Source organism: Artibeus jamaicensis, unplaced genomic scaffold, assembly GCF_021234435.1.
Source record: "Artibeus jamaicensis isolate MK-2021 breed Jamaican fruit bat unplaced genomic scaffold, CSHL_Jam_final contig_76, whole genome shotgun sequence".
NCBI lineage: Eukaryota > Metazoa > Chordata > Mammalia > Chiroptera > Phyllostomidae > Artibeus > Artibeus jamaicensis.
In genome coordinates, this window is record NW_026521954.1 from 27,527,341 (window position 1) to 27,550,382 (window position 23,042).

General features: G+C 44.8%; 1 protein-coding gene across 1 annotated transcript; it reads left to right on the forward strand.

Annotated features, from left to right (window-relative positions):
• Positions 1 to 1,886: 1,886 nt before the first annotated feature.
• LOC128628443 (transmembrane emp24 domain-containing protein 11) lies at positions 1,887 to 22,933 on the forward strand. The gene is made up of 5 exons (XM_053672317.1): positions 1,887 to 2,018; positions 14,305 to 14,405; positions 21,009 to 21,134; positions 21,844 to 21,990; positions 22,784 to 22,933. The coding sequence occupies exons 1-5, from the start codon at positions 1,895 to 1,897 to the stop codon at positions 22,931 to 22,933; spliced, it is 648 nt and encodes a 215-aa protein (XP_053528292.1). The 5' UTR covers positions 1,887 to 1,894.
• Positions 22,934 to 23,042: the final 109 nt, after the last annotated feature.

Here is a 23,042-nt window from a genome sequence, read left to right on the forward strand (position 1 = left end):
TTTCCCAGAACCAGCCAAAGGCGTCAGAAGGCTGTCAACACTCTGAACACGTGGAGAGGCTACTGACCCAGACAGAGTTGTGAGCTCAACACTATCTTTCAAGGATGAAGGTCTTTACACGATTTCAGATGAACCAAAACTGAGTTTAATAGCAAGATGACTACCCTGAAGCACCTTTTGAGGATGTGCTTCAGAAAAGAGTACCTCCTCTCTGTCCTCCAGAAAGGCTTGAAGGCGAAGACTGTCCAGTGGAAACAAACACCCTTTATGTTCTTCCATCAAAGGAGCCAAGATTAGGGGCAGATGATGGAGCAGGGAGCACCTGTGTCCACCTGAACAACTGCCTGCTTTATCTGATAGAACTATTTGGGACTCTGGAATCTGTGGAAGTCTTGCAACTTTCCGGGGAAGACTAGGAGGGTCAACATCAGCTCCTAGCACAGCAGCAGCTACCCCGTCCCCCACCATGCCAGGGGGCTGCAGCTGGGCACAAGCCCCTGGAGCATCCCACACACAGCTCGCAGGAACCAAGGTGGGCAAACAGGACCCTGTGTCCCAAGCATTGGGGACCTGTGAGCTGATGTTGGTTGCTGCTCCTAATCACAGAAATGTAGACAAAGGGAGAGCAGCCATTGTCGATGCACCTCCAGCCGCCCCCACCCCCTGCAAGCCCTGCCCCCTCCAGCTGAAGTGACTTGCAGAAGATTTAAAAAGCTGGCACCCTTTCCCTTCCCCCTTAATTTCTCACTTTTTCCCCTTTCAGAGCCAAACATTTATGGGAAGGTATTCAAAAACAACTGCACATCTGGGGAGCACTAGAAAGCGACTACAGGCCCAGGGAATGTCTCAGGAAAGGCCTCAGAAGGCCTGGGGTTTACCCCTCTGGTGGAGCTCCACCGAGAAAACCTACAACAATCAAAATCAAACAGCAATAACACAGAACAGCAAACCCTGGGAAAGGGGGAGAGGGTGATTTCCAGAGACACACCATTGGATTCAAATGTCTAGTGTTCAACAACAAAAAATCAGAGGACTACAGAGAAATAAGAAAGTGTGGACTATTCAAAAATAAATAAATTAAGGAAGCTGTCCCTGAGAAAGATCCAATGGCAGAGCTGCTTGGCAGAGACCCTCTTTACAGATGCTCAGAGACAGCATCCACCTCCACTCCCACCATGTGGCTACACGGCCTCTCAGTTCTGAGAAATGTTGCCAGTTGGGGCGGCCAGGTGCTGGGCAAATGGGACCTCTCCGGACTGTTCCTGCAGCTTTTTGTGAGTCTATAAATATTTAGAAATAAAAACCTTAAAAAATCTATTGGCTGCCTAGACTGAAAGGACCCAATGGATCACACTGGGCAAGTTCAACTCCTTTCTCTAAAATGAGGAAACCAAGATTCAGAGAGTTGCGTTCAGGGCAGGCCTCTGTTGACCGGAGCTGTCAGTGCCTCCCAGTCTAGCATGTCCCATCTCAGCAACCTGCTTGCTCCTTGGCCGCACTTCCACACCCACCTCCCTCCTCTCATTTCTCAAGGCCAGGACACAGCCTTCACATCCTCCTTCCTACCTCCTGCCAAGTCACGGAGACCACTGGCCATGTAGGTTTGGTCACCAGCCATCTGCTGGGCTCAGTCCTTTGCGGTTTGCTCCAGGCCCACATTCTCCTTCATTCCATTAGCATTCTGACGTCAGCATGCCTCGGAAGGCCCTGAGGCCCAGATGTCTTGTTCCCTGAGACTTGCTGCAATACCTGCTCAAGGGCAGCCACCACATGTCACGTCCCACAAAAATCAATGTACAAACTTAGCCAGTGAAATACAAACACTCAATAAGCAGCATCACTTGCAACTGATCCATTTCACAGCAAGTGCCCAGGGGTGTCTAAAGCAGCAGAAATGCAAGTGCTAACGTTTCTCTTAGGTTTCTGTTTTTCACTTACAACTGCTTTTTATTTCCACACGGGGGAACGGGAGGAGAAATGCATCATAGAAGACATTCCGAGTGACACGCTGATCACAGGTAGGTGCAATGTGCTCTTCTGAGTGTAGAACTAAGGAAGCCGTGCTGTGGTTTCATGCCAACCACTGCTGTACATTTTGTTTGTCAGTATCGGGCTATGTGGTTTCCTCTTGAGACAGTTTATCAAGTCATGCAAACGCAACATGAACATGGCCTTTAGAGTAAGTTGCCTAATTCATAAACAGGAAACCCAGATGCAACACCACAGACTCCAAGCTTGACTTGTTTTTCTGGCTGTCAGGTTTCCCTCAGTAAAAGATTCTGATCCCATTCATTGTGCTAAGTGTGGCTGAATTCTGTGGAGATGTATGTTCCAGACAGGTCTAGTATAGCAGACGTTGATGCATCCTATGAGTGTCTGTGTCCCACAGGCTGGGGTGCTGAGGGGCCCTGTGGGTGCAAGCCTGACCCTGCCGCCTGAGCCAGCTGCACACACAACCTGCCACCGTCATGGTGACTTCCACTCTCCACCCAGTTGCCTCACATAGTGAGCGTCACGGGCCCGCTGAGAAAGAAGCAAGTGTCAGTGCCTCTGAATTGCATAGAAAATCCAGTGTGTTTAATATTCAAGTTAGAATCAACATTAAATGCCCTGGTTTTCATACACAAAAGGGAAAGAAGGAGCAGGATGTAAGCCCAGTCACTGTCTATCAGTGCCGAGGGTGGACTCGTATGGCAAGTTCAATCTCACAGAGGGTGCCCGGCTCCCCTCTATGTATCTTGGCTACCACACTGGAGAGTTCTGCAAAGACTAATGCCCACCCTGCAAAAAGTCAAATAACGCATCACGTGAGGAGGCAAAGGAAGAGACTGCAATGTGAGACAGACTTTAGGGTCGAGAAGACTGCCAGGAAGACGTACAGAAAAGCACTGGGTGGTGTCAGCGCCTCCTCACTGCTGTCATGGTCACTGTGGCAAGAGGCTATGCTTGGGCCTGCAGAGTGTGAACAAGACCACCCAGGTTTAGGTCCCAGCTCTGCCATCTAGTAACTGTGTGCCCTTGGGCAAGCGACTTAACCACTCTGCTTCATCTGTAAAACAGGATAAATTAGTAATGATACCTGTTTCTTTGGTTGTGATAATGACCAAATCAATATTCGTCAAGCCCATAGGACCCAGCCAGACCCGCAGAGTGTACTTTGAGGGTTTCCTTGTATCTCTGACCCCAGCTTTTCCTCTCAGGGGTATTCTGATCCCTGGGCATGTAGCTCTGCGTCAGGTGGTTGTTTTTCTAGTAACCTATGAACTTTTCTGCCTGCATTTGAAAGGACGGTGAAGGAATTAAGAGAAATAGGAATAGCCTTCCCCCACCCCCCACCTGCTGCCTGGAGGTCCACCAGCTGGATGGACCTGGCTTGGGACACACTCATTGGCAGTAAGCCTGAGAATCACCTGGCTGACTAGAGGGTCTGAGGCAGGAGGCGGATGTGGCCGGACGGTGATCAGCAGCTGTGAGAAAGACAGACCTCAGTCTGCCAGGTCCCTCATCCCCAGTCAGGAGCCTCTCTTAGTCCGTGTTCCCATGAACATTGAGTCTACCCCCTTGTCCTGCTCTGGTCCTTCCCTACCTCCACCTCTCCCCTCTCTCCTGCCTTCTCAAGCCTCCATCTCAGTTGTCTCCACTCTGTGGTCTCTGTAGTCATCACCCCGTACATTTATTCCTTCATTCATTTATAGAGAGGGGGAAAGGGAGGGAGAAAGAGAGGGAGAGAAACACTGACTGGCTGCCTCTTGTGCACATCCCAGCCAGAGACCAAACCTGCAACCCAGGCATGTGCCCTGAACCAGCGACCTTTTACTTTGCAGGCCGATGCCCAGCCAACTGAGCCACGTAAGTCAGACCACCCCATACAATTATGTAGGTTCAGAGCTCAGCTTCTAAAGCCTACTGCAACTACAGGGACAGTTGGAAACATGTCAGGGCACACACTTAAATTTCTCTTTAAAAGAGAATGTGGTCCTGAAGTCCCAGAATGTGTAATATGCAAACTGAGAAAAATATAAAAAAAGGCAAGAAGGAATGAAGAGGACAGACAGCACACAAGCAGCAGGAGAACAGGCACGAGCCCAGCAGCATTTCATGCCACACTGAGTGTGCGTGGACAAAGCTCCAAGGAAAAGACAAAGGTTGGCTGTAGTTAAAAACAGAGTAAGTGTATGCTGTTTCCAAATGAAACACTTACTGTAGGGAAAGGTTGGAAATAAAAGAATGGAAAGACAGACAGGCACATATGAACTGAAGACAAGTAGGCATCAAACATACTTTAAGGAAACCACTGTAATTAGAAGGATGCAGAGGTCACCACTGTCGGTGTCCAGTGATGAGAGAAAGATGTCCACGCGTGTTTCCCACCGGACTCTAGCGAACCTCTTCTACAGGAATTTGAGCACGATGACCATCAGTTAAGTCTCTACTCTTGTGATCATTTTCTTGAACTATAATCATGGCTTTAATAATTAGCCCAAATAACATAATAGTGTGCACGAAGATACAATTCTCAAACATGTCCTTTAAAAGTCCCTTTTTTGAAAAAAATTTCATTTCATGTTTATTGTACGCCCCTATGTCTGAGGCCGGGACTGCGGTCTGGCTCCTGCCTGCTGCGGGCCAGGAGCTCAGCCGCCTGTGCCGCCGGTGCCAGGCCACCTGTGAGACCCTCAACTTCCCCTCAGTGCACGCTCGATGGTGAACACACGTGTCAAACGCACATGATTAAGTGCTAATCCAGAGTATGCTTATATTTAATTTTTAGGTCCCCCCACCAACATAAAAAACAGATGAAGTTTTCCTGGGCATCTGTGGGGACCTGAGACTGTGCTGGATACCCCTCATTCACAAAGAGCACACACCAGCTACTCATTTCTCTCTTCAGAGTGCTGAGGTCCAATGGCGTCCCATGAAACACACTCCTCTAAAAAGTTCCAGAGACATCAAAATCTACCTGAAAGTGTAATTTTTCTCATTGGGACTAAAAACAAACTGCAAGGAATTCAAGGGCTTGGCCTCTTGCCCTCCCCTCTCTCACCGCCCCCCCCCCCATCAGAGGCAGCTCGTAGGCCACAAGGGACAGAAACCTGCTTTTGGAGTCAATAAGACATGCTTTGCACCTGCTTCTGTTGCCCAACAGCTGGTGACTGAGTTGTTTCCTTATCTGTAAGTTGAAGCTACACCTGCCCCTAAGCTACACCTGGAGCAGAGGTGACTAGCTGCAGGTGTTCATCAATATCAGTTCCCACTCTCTTGGACTCTGTTTCCAACTTTGTCACTTGGCGTCCCAGTGTCTGCCCTAAGCTCCCCCCTCCCCAAATGAAGTAAATTCCCTGAAAAGCAGAGAAGCAGCCAGAGTTCCCTTGCTCGGGGCTGAGAGGGAGATGATGAAACAGGACCTGGGCGCTGTGGCCAAACCTAGGATGAGAACTTGCTTGCTACTCGCTTAGAAGCTTCGAGTCAAATACAGTGTTTCTCTTCACTCTTTTAGTAATGTTCTTTAGTAACTAACTCCAGATTGTCTTCAGTGAAAAAAGGGGAGAGCTGGTTTGATTCCCAGTCAGAGCACATGCCTGGGTTGTGGGCCAGGTCCCCAGTAGGGGGTGTGTGTGAGAGGTAACCACACATTGGTGTTTTCCTCTCTCTCTCTTCCCCTCTCTCTATAAAAATAAATGAAACTTTTTTTTTTAAATGGGAGAGAGGTATTTCAGGGAGAGGAGGAGCAGGGAGAGGCCACGGTGTAACTTCCGGAGCCAGCCTGAGTTTTAAAACTACTTGCTGATCCTTGTAGATACTTTTTTAAAAAACAAGGCTGTTAGTCTTTTGTAAACAGCAGGCATTGAAAAAAATGGAGAGGTGTCATGGAGCACAGTGATCATTAAAAAGAAAATAATTAGAATTCTGCCCTGGCTGCTGTGGTTCAGTGGATTGAGTGTGGGCCTGTGAACCACAGGGTTGCCTGTTTGATTCCCACTCAGGGCACATGCCTGGGTTGCGGTTCCCAGTAGAAGGTGTACAAGAGGCAATCACACATTGATGTTTCTCTCCCTCTCTTTCTACTTCCTTTCCCCTCTCTAAAAACAAATAGATAAAATCTTTAAAAAATAATTAGAATTCTAAACCAATGAGTTTGCTTCTGGTTGCTCTCTTTCAAAAGTCCCAGATATGGCTCTTGCACTCTGCCAGGTACCCAGGTTACTGTGCCAGGTACTCAGGTTACTGCCATTTTTTTCTTCAGAGCAAAACTTATTAGGGACTAGGAGACAAGTTAAATTTGAGTGTCGTCCTTCATTGCCCTCATTCGTGCCTTCACAGAAGACCACACCGCACGTCAGGATGTCTGAAGCTGGGTGTTCTCTGGAGCACCTCCGAGACAAGGAGTGAAGTACAAATGATTCATTAAGAAGGTGCTCCCTGGAACCAGAGGGAAAGAAGCCAGGGGAGGTGAGATTTCTGGTGAAGCCCAGACTCAGACTGAGCCCAGGACCCTCAGGAACATAAGATAATAGTGCAGACACACGACCCAGCACTTGTGCTCTGAGTAGGTGCCTAGAAAAAGTGAAAGCAAAGCCTCAGCTATTGGCACACCTATGTCACAGCAGCACTGCCCACATCAGCCAAAAGGGGGAGCCACCCAAGTGTCCACTGAACAGATGAACAGATGAACACAACACGAGGAAACATTATTCAGCCTTAAAAGGACGGAATTCTAACACTTGGTTCAACATGGATGAACATTGAGGACATTATTCCCAGTGAAATAAACCAGTCGCTAAAGACAAATACTGTGTGATTCCACTTACGTGAGATCCCTAGCACAGGAAAATTCAAAAAGCAAAAAGTAGCACTGGCTGGTATGGCTCAATTGGTTGAAGCATTACCTGCAGCTGTAAGGTTGCAGGTTCAATCCCCAGTCCAGACGTGTACGATCCCTGGTCCAGGGATGTATGGGATGCAACCAATCGATGCTTCTCTCTCACATGGATGTTTCCCTTCCCCTTCTTCTCTCTCTAAAAGCAATGAAAAATGCCCTTGAGTGAAGAAGATTAAAAAAGAAAAGAAAAAAGCAGCCTAGAGCTTGCCTGGAGCTGGGGAGGTGGGGAGGTAAAACTGCAGTGGGGACAAGTGTCTGTTCGTGGTGATGGGAAAGCCCTGTGGACGGCGGTGGCGGCAGCGGCACAGCAATGTGATTGTGCTTGATGCGCCTGAACTGCACATGTGAAATGGTTCAGTTCAACTTTGTTATACATATTTTACCATGATTTTTTAAAACGTTAAAAAATAGTTGGATGAGATACCCACAGAGTTTGTCCTCCCTCCAGGCAAAGGAGTTGAGCATCTGCCCCTCACATGCCACTGGCTTCCAGCAGGGGCAGGTCTCAGGTCCCACCCAGCAAAGCATGCGATGCGGGCATACACAGTGCCCACCATGGCCATGTGAACACACGTCTTGGCTGAGGTTCCTCCCTGGACGGACAGTGCTTCTGCACCTGGGAGGTTTCTCAGTCTACTAACCGCTTGCCTGCACACACCTGTGGTTAAACCCCAGCAGAAGGGCCCTGGGTAGTGAGGCTGGCCTGCAAGCTGTGTAAGAACCACACTTGCTTTGAAGCACACACACAGTCCCTGGCTGTAGGGTAAGCATACTTCGTAGTGAGGTTACAGGGCCCTTGATTAGCGAATCAAGCTAAGTTTTAATCCTGCTCAGCCTTTTATTGTCTGGATGGTTCCAGAGAAGTCACTCAGCCCCTGGGGTCTCAGGCTCCTCCTCTGAGACACTGGGGGTTGTTGTACCAGTTTGAGAGGGTCGTGGGAGTCAGTGGGAACTGACAGAAAACACTGCAGTGAAAGCCCACAATAACTTCAAGAATCATTGATCAAGTGCTTGCATAGTGCTTCCAATGTGCCAAGTCAAATATTAACTCCCTCTTTGTACCCTAAGAAATATAACTTTACTATCCTGGTTTTACCCATGGGGAAACTGAGGCATGCACTTCAGTGACTTGCCCAAATACCTGTTTTTAGCCAGCATCCCTGCTGGTGTGTCACCAGCCTGTGGGAAGGAAGCCTGAGGGGGCAGCCTGACCCTGCTCGTACCAGTGCTGCTCCACCCAGACCCTAAGGAGGGCTGGCAGGCTGCGCCTCAGCGGTGCTTCTCTTCTGCCATCTGGTGGTAAATATGGGACATGACACCTCCATCCATGCTTCCCTTCTATAGAGGGGCTCAGGCAGGGTAGGGGTGATGGTCTGATAACTCAGGCGGTGCGCTAAGGACACTGTCATTTTAACCATGGGCCCACTGACACTCCTTCAAACCCTTCCCGAACATGTACTGAGGGGCACTTCCACTCATCCCAGACATCCTCATGGAGCCTCTGCTATGGAGCCCACAGGGCCCTCTGCTTACTGCCAGGCCCCAGGGCCCAGGAAAGCAGACACAGCACGTCCCTGGTGCCCCAGAAGGTTCAGAGTCCAGACATGGGATGACGAGCACAGCAGATGGCAGGCACCACAACAGGCACCAGGTGTGGGCAAGTATAGGAGAGTGACAAGAGCCAAGTCCCTGAGAAGTGGGAGGGTGGCCGCTGGTGGAGCAGGGACACCCCAACCCTTCCAGCCAGAGGCAGGCAGGAGGGGAGTGGGTTGCAAGGTGAGCACACTGTGTGGCGGAAAGATACTGTCTCTGCAGGAGGCAAGGTAGCCATGTCAGAGGTGGGGGTGGGCTGCAGGAGGGGCTCCCAGCTGTTGGGAGAGTGGAGAAAACACAGCTGAGGCTTCTGGGTGGCACATCTCTGGGAAGCCACCAGTCTGGGTGGCTGTGTGCTTTCCCCCAGAACATTCCAGCTGCTTCGGCCGAGGGGCCGATTCAGACGAGCCAGAGAGTGCTCCATGTGTTCTGCGGCTGTCGGTCCTGCTGGTCAGGCTGCCTTCAGTCTCCCTGCCAACTTCGCCTAGTGTTTCTGTCCACTCTGGGGAGCACTGAACCCCCAGCATCCACTGTCCATTTTTCTTTTCCATTGTTTTACTTCCTGTGTTTTGAATATCTGTTGTTTGATGCCTTTAGGATGGTGATGCATATCTTCCTAATGGACTGGCCCCTGTATCTTTGTGCAATTATGATGATTATCTTTGTCACTGGTAATTTTCTTTGCTCTGACATCTCATTTATCTGATTACTATAAAGCCACTCAAGCTTTCTTTTGACTCATGTCAGAATGGTGGACCTTTCTACTTTACTTTTAACCTGCCTGTAGCATTATATGCAAAGTGACTTTCCTGTAGACTGCAATATTGGATCATCAAAAACACCTATTCTACCATCTTAGTTACATAGAATTCTACCAGTTACATAGAATGTGATTATTGATATGCAGGATTTAGGTCTGGTTTCTGCTCCCATTTTCCACTTCCGCCTTCCTGCAGGTCACTGGAACATTTTGTAACATTGCATTTTGCATCATCTGCAGTGTTTTTCACTTCATCTCTTTGCACAGTTTTTATTGGTGGTTGCTCTTGGGATTACAACACACATATCTGACTTATCACAGTCTAGGAGGATCAATATTTTACCACTTCTAGCAGAATGTAGAACCTTATGATCCTATGCCCTCCCACACTTAACAATAATGGTTGTTTTAAATATCATGTCTATACACTTCGAGATTCACAATGGATATTATTTTTTTTGGCTTTCAATGATTATACATTTTAAAACTGTCAAACAACTATTTAAAAAGAGAATACCCTATTGCAGTTTCCCAAGATAGTCATCCTTTCCACTGTTCTCTCTTCATTCTGATATTCCAAGTTTCTTTATAATTTTCTTTCTGTTTGGAGAACTTCCTTTAGCCATTATTTTAAAGCAGGTATTCGAGTAAAAAAATTCTAGTTTCCCTTAATCTAAGAATCTTAGAATCTAAGAATCTAAGAAAATCTAAGAATATTTCATTTCATTCAAAGAATGAATGAAAAGATTTGACACTTCTTTCTAGCTTTCATGTGTTCTGATGAGAATCTGCTGTCACTCAAATTGCTGTTCTGCCAATACTATACTGCTCTGCTCTATTTTCCACACATGTATTTTTTGTTTTTAATTCTGAGAAATTTGATCATGATGTATCTGGTAATAGATTTGGGAGATCACTCAGCTCCTTAAATCTGTAGGCTTTTTTTCTTTTAAAAAATTTGGGAAATTTTCAGCCCTGGCTGGTGTAGCTCAGTGGATTGAGCACAGGCCTGCAAACCAAAGGGTCGCCGGTTCGATTCCAAGTCAGGACCCATGCCTGGATCAGGCCAGGTCCCCAGTTGGGGGTGCACAGGAGACAACCACACATTGATGCTTCTCTCCCTTTCTTTCTCCCTCCCTTCTCCTTTCTCTAAAAATAAAATCTTTAAAAAAAATTTAAAACTTTAAAAAAAAGTTTGGAAAGTTTTCAGCCATTTTTCTTTCAATGTTTATTCAGCCCTGTAGAGGCAGCCCTCACTTTGCTGAGCTTTGCTTCTTCACAGATGTTGCATGTTTTACAAATTGAAGGTAAAACTCCCCACCAGAAAAAGATTACAACTCGCTAGAGGCTCAGATGGTGCCAGCATCCGTTAGTGATGAAGTGTATTTACGGTAGGCACACTGTTTCTTAAGCATTAACGCTATTATGCACTTGGATGGCAGTGCACGCGGCTTCCAAGTGCACTGGGACCCCAAAGGTTCAGGCTGCTCGCTCTACTGCAGGGCCTGGCCCCCCCACAGCACCTCCAGGCACGGCTATCCCTCCCTCAGGCTTGGGAACTACAGACCTGTGATTACTGCCCTACAGGTTCCTGAGACTCTGTTTGAGGCTCATATTCCCCCACCTGCTTTCTTCCCATTGAATATATTTGATCATTTCTATTGATCTAATTTCAAGTTCATTGACTTTTCTGTTGCCTCCATTTTCTTACTGAGTCTATTCAGTAAGTTTTCCATTTCAAATACTGAATTTTTCCTGTCCTGATGAGTCCATTTTTTTTCTTTTTATACTTTCTACCCTTTTGCTAAGACTTTCTACCCTATTTTTCCATTATTTTAAGGATGATCCAACTTCTAGTTGATGCACTTTCATTATGGGTGTTTAAATTTGTCACATAATCCCAACCACGATGTCATTTCGATGTTGGCATCTGTTAACTGTCTTCTCATTCAAGATGAGATTTCCCTGGTTCTTGGTATGGTGAGTAATTCTGTAATGTATCCTGGACATTCTGAGTATTATGTATGACCCTGCATCCTACTTAATTATTCTATTTCAGTAGGCAGTCAACCCATGTATATTCAGAACACACCCTAATGTTAATTTACTTTTCCCAGACTTCGCACTACTGTTCTGATCTACCCTGCTTGTGTGTCACACACTGGCCAACCTGAAACCTGGGCAGTGTTCCGTAGCACAGGTGGGGTCTCCAAGCTTCTGCCATGTCGATTCTGGTTGGTGACATGCACAAGCTGCTCAGAAGTGTGCGCAGGACTTCAGACATGGTCTTAAAGATCCCTTGCAGCCCTGACTGGTGTCGCTCAGTGGTTTGGATGCCGCCCTGGGATCTAGAAGGTTACAGGTTCAATTCCTAGTCAGGGAACATGCCTGGGTTGCAGGCCAGGTCCGCATTTAGGGGCATGCAAGAGGCAACTGATAGATGTATCTCTTGCACATTGAGGTTCCTGCCCTCTTGGCCCTCCCTACCCCGTCTCTAAAAGTAAATAAATAAAATCGTTTTAAAAAAGATCCCTTCCACCAGCTCCCTCCTCTGTGTGATCCTCCCTCAGGTCTACAGGGTTGATGAAGAATGCTGCCTCTTCACTGTCCTCTTAGTGCAGGGCAGGCATCGTGACAGGCTCCACCCGTCTCCACATCTGAAGTGTCCAGTGGGGACCGGTGCAGCGTCTTTCACCTGGAGTGTGGCAGGTATAATTAGAGGGTTCCATCCTGCACGGCCACCCTATTCCAGACCCTTTGGCTAGAGAGACGGTTCTTGAGTTCTCTCCCTCACTTTGGCCTGCAATTGCAAATTGCTCTAACCTCCAGGTGAGGACATACAAATGTGGAACAAACCAAGAGGCACTGCTGGGTCATGCTCTGAGTCAAGGGGTCCTTAGCCAGTGAGTATGTTTCTCTGCCTTTCAGAGTCTTCTGACAGCTGCCCAAAGCTTTTAGCTGTAATTAGCAGGAGGAATAGGGTAGAATGGACTTGCCCCATCTTTTCCAGAGTCATCAATGATACTTTTAAAAGACCTTGAGGTGGACCATGCTGAAAAGTATAGTTAGCAAATTTCTGATGGGAAGAGGCCAAGTCCATTCAAAAGATGCTTATGACTATAGTCACTCCGGGTAAAGGTAGGCTTCAGAGTTTGCTGCAGCCTTCTGTCCCAAGAAATATTCTCTCGGTGTCCCTCAAAGAGTCCCTCACTTTCCAAGGCTGCCCTGACAGCTGGCATTGGGTGCAGCTCCCATCTCAGGTCCCTGCCAGGGGCTGTCCTCTCGCCTCCCAGGGAGGCGGTGTGCACTGGGTATAGTTCTAGGCTTTGGAAGCAGATGACTTTGGTGGTAATTCTGCCACTACAACTTATTACTAGGTGACCCTGGGCTGCAGCTTTATTTCTCTGATGCTCAGTTCACAACTGGTGAAGTAGGGATAATACAGAATCTGACACTTTTTACAGCCTCCACTACTAGCACACGGCCACCTCGATTATAACTATAGCCTCCCCGCTTCCACTCTTAATCCTCCTTTTTTCTTTTCTCCACATAATTAAAATTTCAAAATGCAAACCACATCATTTCACTCCTCCAACCAACTGCTTCCCCAAATCCTATGACAGATCTGTGGGCTCCCCTGGTCTGGCTCACGCTGTGCCTACAACCGCATCAAAGATTCCGCCCTTCTGACCTCGCCCCAGCCACTCCGCTGTTCCTGTAACAGCTGAGGATGCTCCTGTGTGAAAGGACCTTTCCCCAGTGGAGACGACATCGCATGGTGCTGCGATGGCACACACTGCCGGGTCTGAGCCCGGACTCTGCCACACGCCAGAAATGCGACCTTTGGCAAATTATTCAATACTTTTTCTGTGCATCAGTTTCATCACACATGAAATCGTCATAAAGACAGTATCCACCTACATAATGTTGTCACTAAAATTCAGATAAATTCCTTAGAATGATGCTTGGCACATAATTGGCACTGAATGTGAGAGGAACTTTTATATATGACATGTGTAAGTATAAATTTTCTAAAATTGTATAATATTTACTCCTCTATTACTTCCAGTCTTTTCTCAAATGTCAGTGAACCTTCCTAACTCCCGCATGGTACTCGAGTCCCCTAGCAGTCTACCCGTTGCCTGCTTCTTTTAGCCTCAACGCCTTCGACGTTGTATATGTGTTTGCTTGTTGCCTGCTTCTGACTGTAGGGAAGCTCCATGGGACAAGGACATTGTCTATTTTGTTCACTTCTGTCCTCAGCTTCTAGAACAGTGCTCCTGCCAAGGAAAGTCCTCATTATGTACATGTCAAATGGCTGGGTGAATGAGTAAATTTAAAAAAAAAATGCTTTCCTAAGAGCACGTTTGGAGAATAAATGAAATAATGAATGTTAAATGCTTAACACAGTACCTGGCCTACATAAGGTACTATCAGATATTTTTCAACAAACGTTAGCTATCTTTTCATTCTCACTGTACTTCTGGAGGCAACAAGGAGAAAGGGGAGCCCTGTGATGTTTCTCGGGTCCTAAAGGGAGATGGCGGGGCCCTTTCAGCAATCCAAACTTTAGCAGAAGCCTCTGGAGACAATGGGAGGGTTAGATATGAACACGCCTAAGCTTCAGGAAGGAATTATGCAGGAAGTGTTCAGAGTGAGTCCCAGGAGGGAGAAACTGGCGGCAGAACTACTACAGAGGCGCTAGAGTTGGTCCTGGCCAGAACCACGTGAGTAATGATCCGGGTAGAAAGCTTTCATGAGATTAGCTCATCTTCTTCCACAGTCCTCACAGCTCTGACATTTCAGAGGGATACGAACTGTCCCCTTTTCTGCATAGGAAACTGAGGCTCAGAGCAGTGAAGTAACATATAGATCGGAGTGAGACGGGACCAAGAGCTCTTACCTTCCTGCACATTCCAGCTTTCCAATTCTGCTACATGACCGAACTCCTAAGGTGTAAACCATTCAAAAGCAAAATTTTGTGAAAAATATAAGCACACTATCAGTAGTTGTATAGAACTATTTCCTGCATTTATTTAATAATGTGTCTCATCTTATACTTTTGGAACAGGGACTTTCAAGATACAGCGATGGGACATGGTCAGACATGACTTCCTCGAATCTGCTCCTGGTTTGGGGCTGTTTGTTACTGTTACAACTTATAATGAGGAGGTAAAGCATTGTTTTATGTTTTGTTACTAAAGTTTTTCACTTGCTAAAATTCCTGTGTCATGTACCACCACGAACTTTTAAAATCTGTGTAAGCACTCATGAACCAGCCTTTAAATTCTTAGTGTGTAGATCCCTGAACACAGGCACTGCACGAAGATGAAGAAGGTGCCTGCCTCCCAAGAGCCTCGTCCAGTGGATGCTGGATAGAAAAAGGTTGAAAACAACACAAACTTAAGTCTGCTGGTCCTGCTGAGCAGAGAGGACCACAGGGGGACCCACGGGGCCAAGGTATCCCAGCGATTCTGCAGGGACCAGGCTTCATCTGCTCTGCTGGTGCCACGACTCCCCGCTCCACAGCATGAGGACTGGACAGGCCGCCTCCACGTCTGGTCCTGGCTTTCTCTATACTTTACACCCAGAGGCAGCCTCTGGGTCTGTCTTTGTGCGAGTTAGCAAAGAAGTTGGAAAGGTACCAGGAGCAAGTGAAAAGAACATGGGTTTTGGAGTCAGAGCCAAGTTAAAGAGCAGACTATCATCCACCTACGAGCTAAAGCCTGGGCAGGTTATTTGCCTGCTTTGATCCTCCATTTTCCCATCTGTATGATGGGTGTAATAGATGTCTGTTCTTCAAAAACACAACTGCCTGAAACAGCACCCCCTTCGAGGAGGAAGGAGAGAGATTTCCATTCGTTCTGCAAACATCCAGCAAATTTTATCATGGGCCTAATATATACCCAATCCTCTTCTTGCCCTGGGAAAGACAAAACTCTCACTCACAGGCCTTATTTTCAGGAAAGCCCTCCCCATTAGAAAGATGACAAGAAATGGCTCTCATTTCAGCATTTCTTACAAGCTAAGATCCCTTTTTAAGATCCCTATCATCACCCCCACAAAGACTCTGTTCCCACTTGGGCCAGTGTGCCTGGGGACATGGGGCACTCTAAGTTGTCCCCTGATCATATGTCCATTTCTGTGCATGTGACTGACAGCCCAAGGGAACAGTAGCTGGTAGGAGAGGCAGGGTAGACCATATCAACAACACGCATGTACCACATAAACGTGTATTCTGCATCCCGATTTCCATTATTCCGTGGCCAATATTCCATGTCCTCAGAAATGGCGGTTCTGAGAGGTTAAATGACATACAAGATCTCACTGTCAGCAAGTGGCAACACATATTTAAACTTACATGTTTTTCCCCCAATACGCTAAACTAGTTGGCATTAAAAACGTGTGCTGACTAAAACAGCCACTGGAAGTAGACCATGCAGAGCACTGATATGAAACTAAAGCTCAGAGACAATTTAATAAATAACAAGCAGTCACTAAATAATTTTTCAGAGGAGAGGTCTTTGCTATTCATTTAAAAAATTTTTTAATTGTAAAATCTGACCCTTGAATGCAGTCTTACTTATTAAAATTTCCCATTCAACAGTCTGTTAAAGGAAATGAAGTATGTGGCATAGTCCTTTAATTTTCTGCAAATCAAAACTGAAAGACTTAAAACAGAATATTTATTGACTTTTTCTGTGTGATACACATCTGAGTTTCAATGATTAAATACATTATTTTTAGAGCAGTTTTATGTTCACGGCCAAATTCAGCAGAATGTAGAGTAACCATGTGCCCTCTGCCCCCAGAAACAGTTTCTCCCTCACCGCCAGCACCGATGGTGCATTTGTTAGAGCCCCCCACCCCCAGCAGCACCAGTGGTGCATCTGCTACACTGACACATCATCACCACTCACAGGCTTACACTGAAGTTCACTCATGGTGCTGTACCTTCTATGGGATTCCGTTACAGTGTTACACAGAGTGGTCTCATTGCCCTAAAAGTCCTGTGCTCCACCTACTCATCCCTCTCTCCCGCTAGCCTTTGACAACCACTGATCTTTTCCCTGTCCCCATAATTTTGCCTTTTCCAGGATGTCACACAGGTGGAAAAATGCAGTGTGGAGCCTTTTCAGATTGGCTTCTTTCACTTAGCACTATGCCCTCAAGTGTCTGCCAAGTCTTTTTGTAACCTGGTAGCTTATTTACTCCTAGCGCTGAGTACTGTTCCATTGTATGGATGGCTCACAGTGTGTGTGTCCATCTGTCTGGTGAGGGACATCTTGGCTGCTTCTAAATTTTGGCAATTGTGAATAAAGCTCCTATAAATATTCATGTGCAGATATTTTGTGTGGACCTATATTCCATCTTATTTGGGTAAATAACTAGCATATTTGCGGGATCATATGCTAAGAATATGTTTGATTTTATAAGAAACAGCCAAAATGTCTTCCAAAGTCTTTGCACCATTTTGATTACCACCAGCAGCGGATGAGAGTTCCTGTTCCTCCACATCCTCACCAGCGCCCGGCATTGGCACTGTGTCAGATTTCTGCCATTCTCATAGGTGTCTCACTTTGAATTTGTGATTCCCTTATGGCACGTGATGGGGAACATCTTTTCATATGCTTGTTTGCCCCTGTATGTCTTTGTTAATGAGGATATTCCAATCTTTTGCCCATTTTTTAATTGATTTATTAATTTCCTTATTGTGGTTTTCAGAGTTTTTTTGTATACTTTGGATAACAGTACTTTAATGGATGTCTTTTACAAATATTTCCACCTGATTTGTTATTCTCTTGATTGTGTATTTTGAAGAGCAGAAGTTTTAAATTTTAATAAAGTCCAGTTTCTTAATTATTTATTTCCTGGATCATGCCTTTGGTGTTACATGTAAGAAACCCAAGGTCATCTAGATTTTCTCCTATGTAATTTTCTAGGAGTTTTATAGCTTTGTGTTTTACATTTACACCTATGATGCATTTTAAGTTAACTTTTGTAAAAGGTGTAAGGTCTATGTCTACATCCATTTCCTTGCAGGGGGACGTCCAGTTGCTCCAGCACCATTTGTAGAGAAGACTGCCTTTGCAGTTGTGTCTAGACGAGGAAACATATTTCTGGTGCTTCGTACTCCATCTTCTCAGAATCCTCTCCTAATTAAAAATATTTTAAAATATCTTATTTCTTGACTCACGTGCTATTTAGAAGTATGCTTTCAATATCTAAGTATTTTGGGGTTCCCCAGCTACCTTTCTATTACTGAACCTTACTTGAATTCTATTCTGTTCTGGGAACTGTGTGTTTCAGTTATGTTCAGTGTGTTGTGGTTGCTTTATGGCCCGGAGTGGGGTCTGTCTTGGTGAAGGTTTCACGGGAGCTTGGAAGAATGCGGAATCTGCTGCTGGTGGACAAAGTGGTCTGCAAGTGCCAGTTACGTGCGGTTGGTTGGCGGTGCTGTTGAGTTCGACCACGTCCCCGCTGACCTGCTGCCTGCTGGGTCTGTCCGTTCTGACGGAGCAGTGTTGGCGTCTCCGACCATGATAGCGGACTCTTGTTTCTCCTCACAGTTCTAGCAATTTCTGCCCCACACGGTGTGATGCTTTCTCATTAGGGGCATACATGCTAAAGACTATTTCATTCCTTGGAAAACGGACTGGTGATGTTGCATGACTCCATTATCCCTGGCGGCTTCCCTTGTTTGGAAGTCCATGGAGCTGCTCTGGCTTCCTTCTGATTGAGATAAGCTTCCAGTCGGCTTGTCCACCCTTAACTTTTAATCTCTCCATGTCTTTATATTTAAAGTAGGTTTCTTGTAGACAATATGGAGTTGTCTCATTTTCTTTTATCCGCTCTTTTTCTAAAAAGTCAGTCTTTTTCTAAAAAGATTTATTTATTTTTTAGAGAGGGGAAAGGGAGGGAGAAAGAGAGGAAGAGAAACATCAATGTGAGAAACATTAATCAGTTGCCTCTCACACATGCCCTGACTGGGAACCAAACCCACAACCCAGGTATGTGCCCCACCCAGGAATCTAACTGGTGACCCTTTGCTTTGCAGGATGATATCCAACCAACTGAGCCCCACTGGTCAGGGCTTACAGTCTATCTTTTCATTGGTGCATTTAGTCCATTGATATTCAAAGAGAATACTGATACAGTTGGATTAACATCTACCATATGTTACCATATTCTATTCACTGCTCTTGTTCTCTGTCCTTGTTTTTGTCTCCTACTCTTTCTCTGTCTTCTGTGGTTTGAATTGAGTATTTTGTGATTCTACATTATCTCCTTTCATAGCATATCAGTTATACTTCATTTTTAAACTTTTTTTTAGTGCTTGCTCTAGTGTTTGCCGTATATATTTGCAACTAACCCAAGTCTACTTTCAAACAACATCCTACCACTTCACAGGTACAGTAAGTGCCTTCTAATACAGCATTTCCAATCCTTTCTTCCCATCCCTTGCATCATTGCTGCCCTTTATTTCACTTACACATAAACTATTGTATAATCATCAAATACATTGCTGCTATTTTTGAACAGACTATTATGTGTTAAATCAGTAGAGACAAATAAAGTTTTCATCTTTACCTTTACTTATTCCTCCTCTAATGCTCTGTTCTTTATATAAACTCAAGTTTCTAATCTATATTGTTTTCTTTCTCTCTGAAGAACTTCTTCTAACAGTTGTTGCATGGCAGGTATATCAGTGAAAAACTCCCTCAATTTCTCTTTGTATGAGAAAATATTTCTCCTTTACTTTTGAAGGAGAATTTTGCAGGATACAGAATTCTATGCTGGCAAAGTTTCTCTACCCCCTCCCCAAAACCATTTCACTCCACTCTCTTCATGCTTGGGGGTTGCTGAGAAGTCCAGTGTCATTCTTATTTTGGCTCCTCTAAAACAAGGGTTTTTCCTCTGGTTTCTTTCACAATTTTATCTCTGATATCTAGTTTCAATGTGAAATGTTTAGGTATAGTTTTTGGCATTTATGTTACTTGGTTTCCTCGGGCTCTGTGGCTTGGCATCTGACATAGATTTGGAAGAAGTTCTCAGTTATTGTTGCTTTAAATGTTTTTCTTCTGCCTTGCCTGGTGTGGCTCAGTGGATTGAACTCAGGCCCACAAAGCAATGGGTCACTGGTTAGATTCCCAGTCAGGGCGCGTGCCTGGGCTGCGGGCCACGTCCCCAGTAGAAGGTGTGTGAGAGGCCACCGATTGACGTATCTCTCCCTTTTCCCTTCCCTTCCCCTCTCTCTAAAAATAAGTACATAAAGTCTTTAAAAATACATATTTTTCTTCTGTTGCTTTTTCTTCTCCTTCTGGTATTCCAATTGTGTGTGTGCGCTGTATCTTCTCTAGTTGTCCCATGATTCTTAGACATTCTTTCCCATTTTTTTCAGTCTTCTTTCTCTTTGTTTTTCAGTTTGGGAAGTTTCTATTAACCTATCCTCAAGCTCAGAGATTCTTACCTCAGCCAGGTCTAGTCTGCCAAGGAGCCAATGAAAGGCATTCATATCTACTGCAGCATTTTTACTTCTAGCATTTCTTTTTGATTCTTTCTTAGGACTTTCATCTCTCTGCTTACAGTGCCCATCTGTTCTAGAATTGTGTCTAATTTTTCCATTAGAGCCTTCAGTGTGTTAACCACAGTTCTCCTAAATTCCTGCTCTGATAATTCCAATACCCCGGCATATCTGAGTCTGACTCTGATGCTGGCTGTCTCCTCAAACCGTGTCTTCCTGCTTTATAGTGTGCCTTGTAATTGTTCTCGTTCTGAAGAGCTGGACCTAATGTCCTTGGTAAAAAAGAGCCTAGTACTGGTTCCTACAGAGCTTCTTCTCTCATAAGTTGTGTTCTTTGTATTTGCTTATTTATTTGGAGGCAGTAGTGTGCCCTGTGACCTCAATTCTCTGACAGATCTAAGAAAAAGTGACTTTTTTCTGTTCAGCTTTTTATTTGTTGTTTGGACAGAGTGACAACTTCTAAACTCCTTGTATGCCTGACTTGAAGTCCTTTACTTATTTTTAAAACCCCAACGAATATAACCACCTAACAGTTTGATGTATATTCTTTAGAATCTTCTTGTAGGTGTACAGAAACATGTGCATTCATACTTTTATAAATGATATTTATTAAAAGAGGATCCTATACAGATGTTCTACCAGAGGATATGAGGAACACCTTCAGTAAAGAAATGGGTATAATATTCTCTTTTATTGCTGTGTAATGTATCTTTATTTGGCTTTGCTTAAATTTAATTACTCCCAACTGAAAGGTATTAACATTATTTCAAAAATGCAATTTTTTAAATCTAATGACTAAAAAATGCAATTTTGCTATTACAAATAACATCACACTGGATATCCTTTTATATATAACTTTATCTACTTGTGTATTTCTATGGGATAAATATCTATAAGTAGGACTGCTGGTCAATGGTTATATACATTTTAATTTTCAATACATATTGCCAAAATGCTCTCCAGAATGGTTGTTCCATTTGCACCTCCAAAACAGTGTTTGGAGATAGTATTCCTCAATACTATCCTTGGGTACTTAGAAATCCTTGCTGACCTGGTAACAAACAAGAGATATCCTACTGTGGTTTGTATTTTTTTTATCAGTAGCAAGTCTGAGTATTTTTCACATTTATTGGCCATTTGATTTCTTCTTTAGTAATTGCATCATTTTTTACTAGAAATGTAGGAGATTTATTTTTAAGAACAGAAACTAGAGAAAAACAAACTTAAACTATGGAAATCCTCCATCCTAGGTGTTGTTGTCAAAGTTATACGGCCCACAAGGAACATTCCATTTCACTTCACATTCACCCGGAGAACACATCATTTGCTTAGAATCTAATTCTACGAGGCTTGTGTCATTCGGAGGGAGTAAGCTGGTAAGTACCCGCCTCCGTGTCCCCGTTAATGAACACAATGTCAGCACTATTCAAGCGTGACATTGGTATGCAGAGCCATGCCACCCAGACTGGTTAGAAAGTTATTCAAGTCCTGCACCCAGATCTCAGCACAGCAACCAAAGAGGGAGCTGGAGAGCTTGGAAGAGGTTCAAAGGAGCGCCACAAAGTTGATTAAAGGGCTTGAAAAATAAGAACTATGAGGGAAGGTTAAAAGGGCTGTGATTATTCAGGCTTGAAAACAAGTGAGGGCTGAGGGTGAATTAATAATGGAATTCCAATAAGTAAAACTCTTCACAGTAGATGGTGATTGGCTGTTTTCTAAATGTGCTGAGAATGAAAAAGGAGAAGTTGTACTTTAGCATCAGAAACTCAGCTGTGTGTAAAGAAACTTTCCTGAGAGTAATCAGATTCTCAGGACCAAACACACTTGCCTGGTAGTATTTCTGATGTTCAGGAAGGTGTAAGTACCCTCATGTCTGGGGGTTACCATTTAGGACATTATCACAAAGATTGCCGAGCAAAAGAAGGAACAGAGTGGCAGTGAGGGGCAAAAAGAGATGGAAAATCAGGGCCTGCCTGCTCTAGTAAAGAGGAAAGGGGAGAGGAACTGAGGACACGGAGAGGGAAATTGAAGGAGAGAGGGGAGCCGTTTTAAAAACACGTTTCTTCCTTTTCACTGTTTGCACAGCGGATCCACTTAGACATTCGTGTTGGAGAACATGACCTTGATGCTGCCATTGCTCAAGCCAAGGACAAAGTTAATGAAGTTAGCTTCAAGCTTGAACATCTAATTGAGCAAATTGAGCAAATAGTCAAAGAACAAAACTATCAAAGGGTCAGTTTGCCTGTTCAGCTCATTTTATCTCTTCCTGCCAGGAATCTAATTCTGCAGACAAAGTTCCTGAACCAAGAAAAAGAATAATCTGCCTGTTCCTTGGTCTTTCTCTCTGAGCCAGACACGAGGGCTGTTTGTGGACACAGGGGTATGGGACAAGGGCAGTCCTGCCCTCTGCCCGCTGGACCGCAGGCTCCCCTAGGACAGGAGGCCATGGCCCATTCACTACTGGGATGTGAGCTTACGGAATGAACAAATAAGTGCTTCCAAACACAACCCATGTATTCAAAGAGGCTCGGTATGCTTACTTTCCAAATCACTATATTGTTCCCATGATGTTATGTGTTTTCTGGGTCACTGCACTCAGTGGACTCCGGTCATACCTGGGCTCAAACATGCTCCACCACTCACTAACCCTGTGTCATCTCTGGGCAGAAGTTTCCTTATCTGAAAAGTAAAAAGGGCAGGGGCTTGACACAGTGCTTAGCTTAAAGTAACAGAAGAATTCAAACCATGAAAATCTACGACTGGGTAACGTTCACTTTGCTTCAAAGTGACAAATGTACAAGGTAATAGATCAAACACCTAATACGTTTAGACCAAAACAGAAAAATATTTTACAAGGTTGATTTTTACTCTGTCTATGGTAATGACACTCCTGGCTTAGAAAAGCAGAGATGACTTTGGTGTAAGACGCTAACTGGGAAACATTCGACACCTTGAATGCATACAGCGCCGCCCCTTCAAATTCATGCTTTAAGAAACCAAACCTGCCTATTTCTCTTCTGTGCAGGACCGTGAGGAAAATTTCCGAGCGACTAGCGAAGACACTAACAGCAATGTGCTATGGTGGGCTTTCGCACAGACGTTAATCTTCATCTCAGTTGGAATTTTACAAATGAAGGACCTTAAAGACTTCTTTATAGCTAAGAAGCTTGTCTAAAATATTAACAAGGACAAATAACTACCTGCTAACTTGCATAATGGTTGAGTTAATAAGTGAAAATACATTCACAAATGTGTATTCCAGCAGATCACTGAACAACACTGTT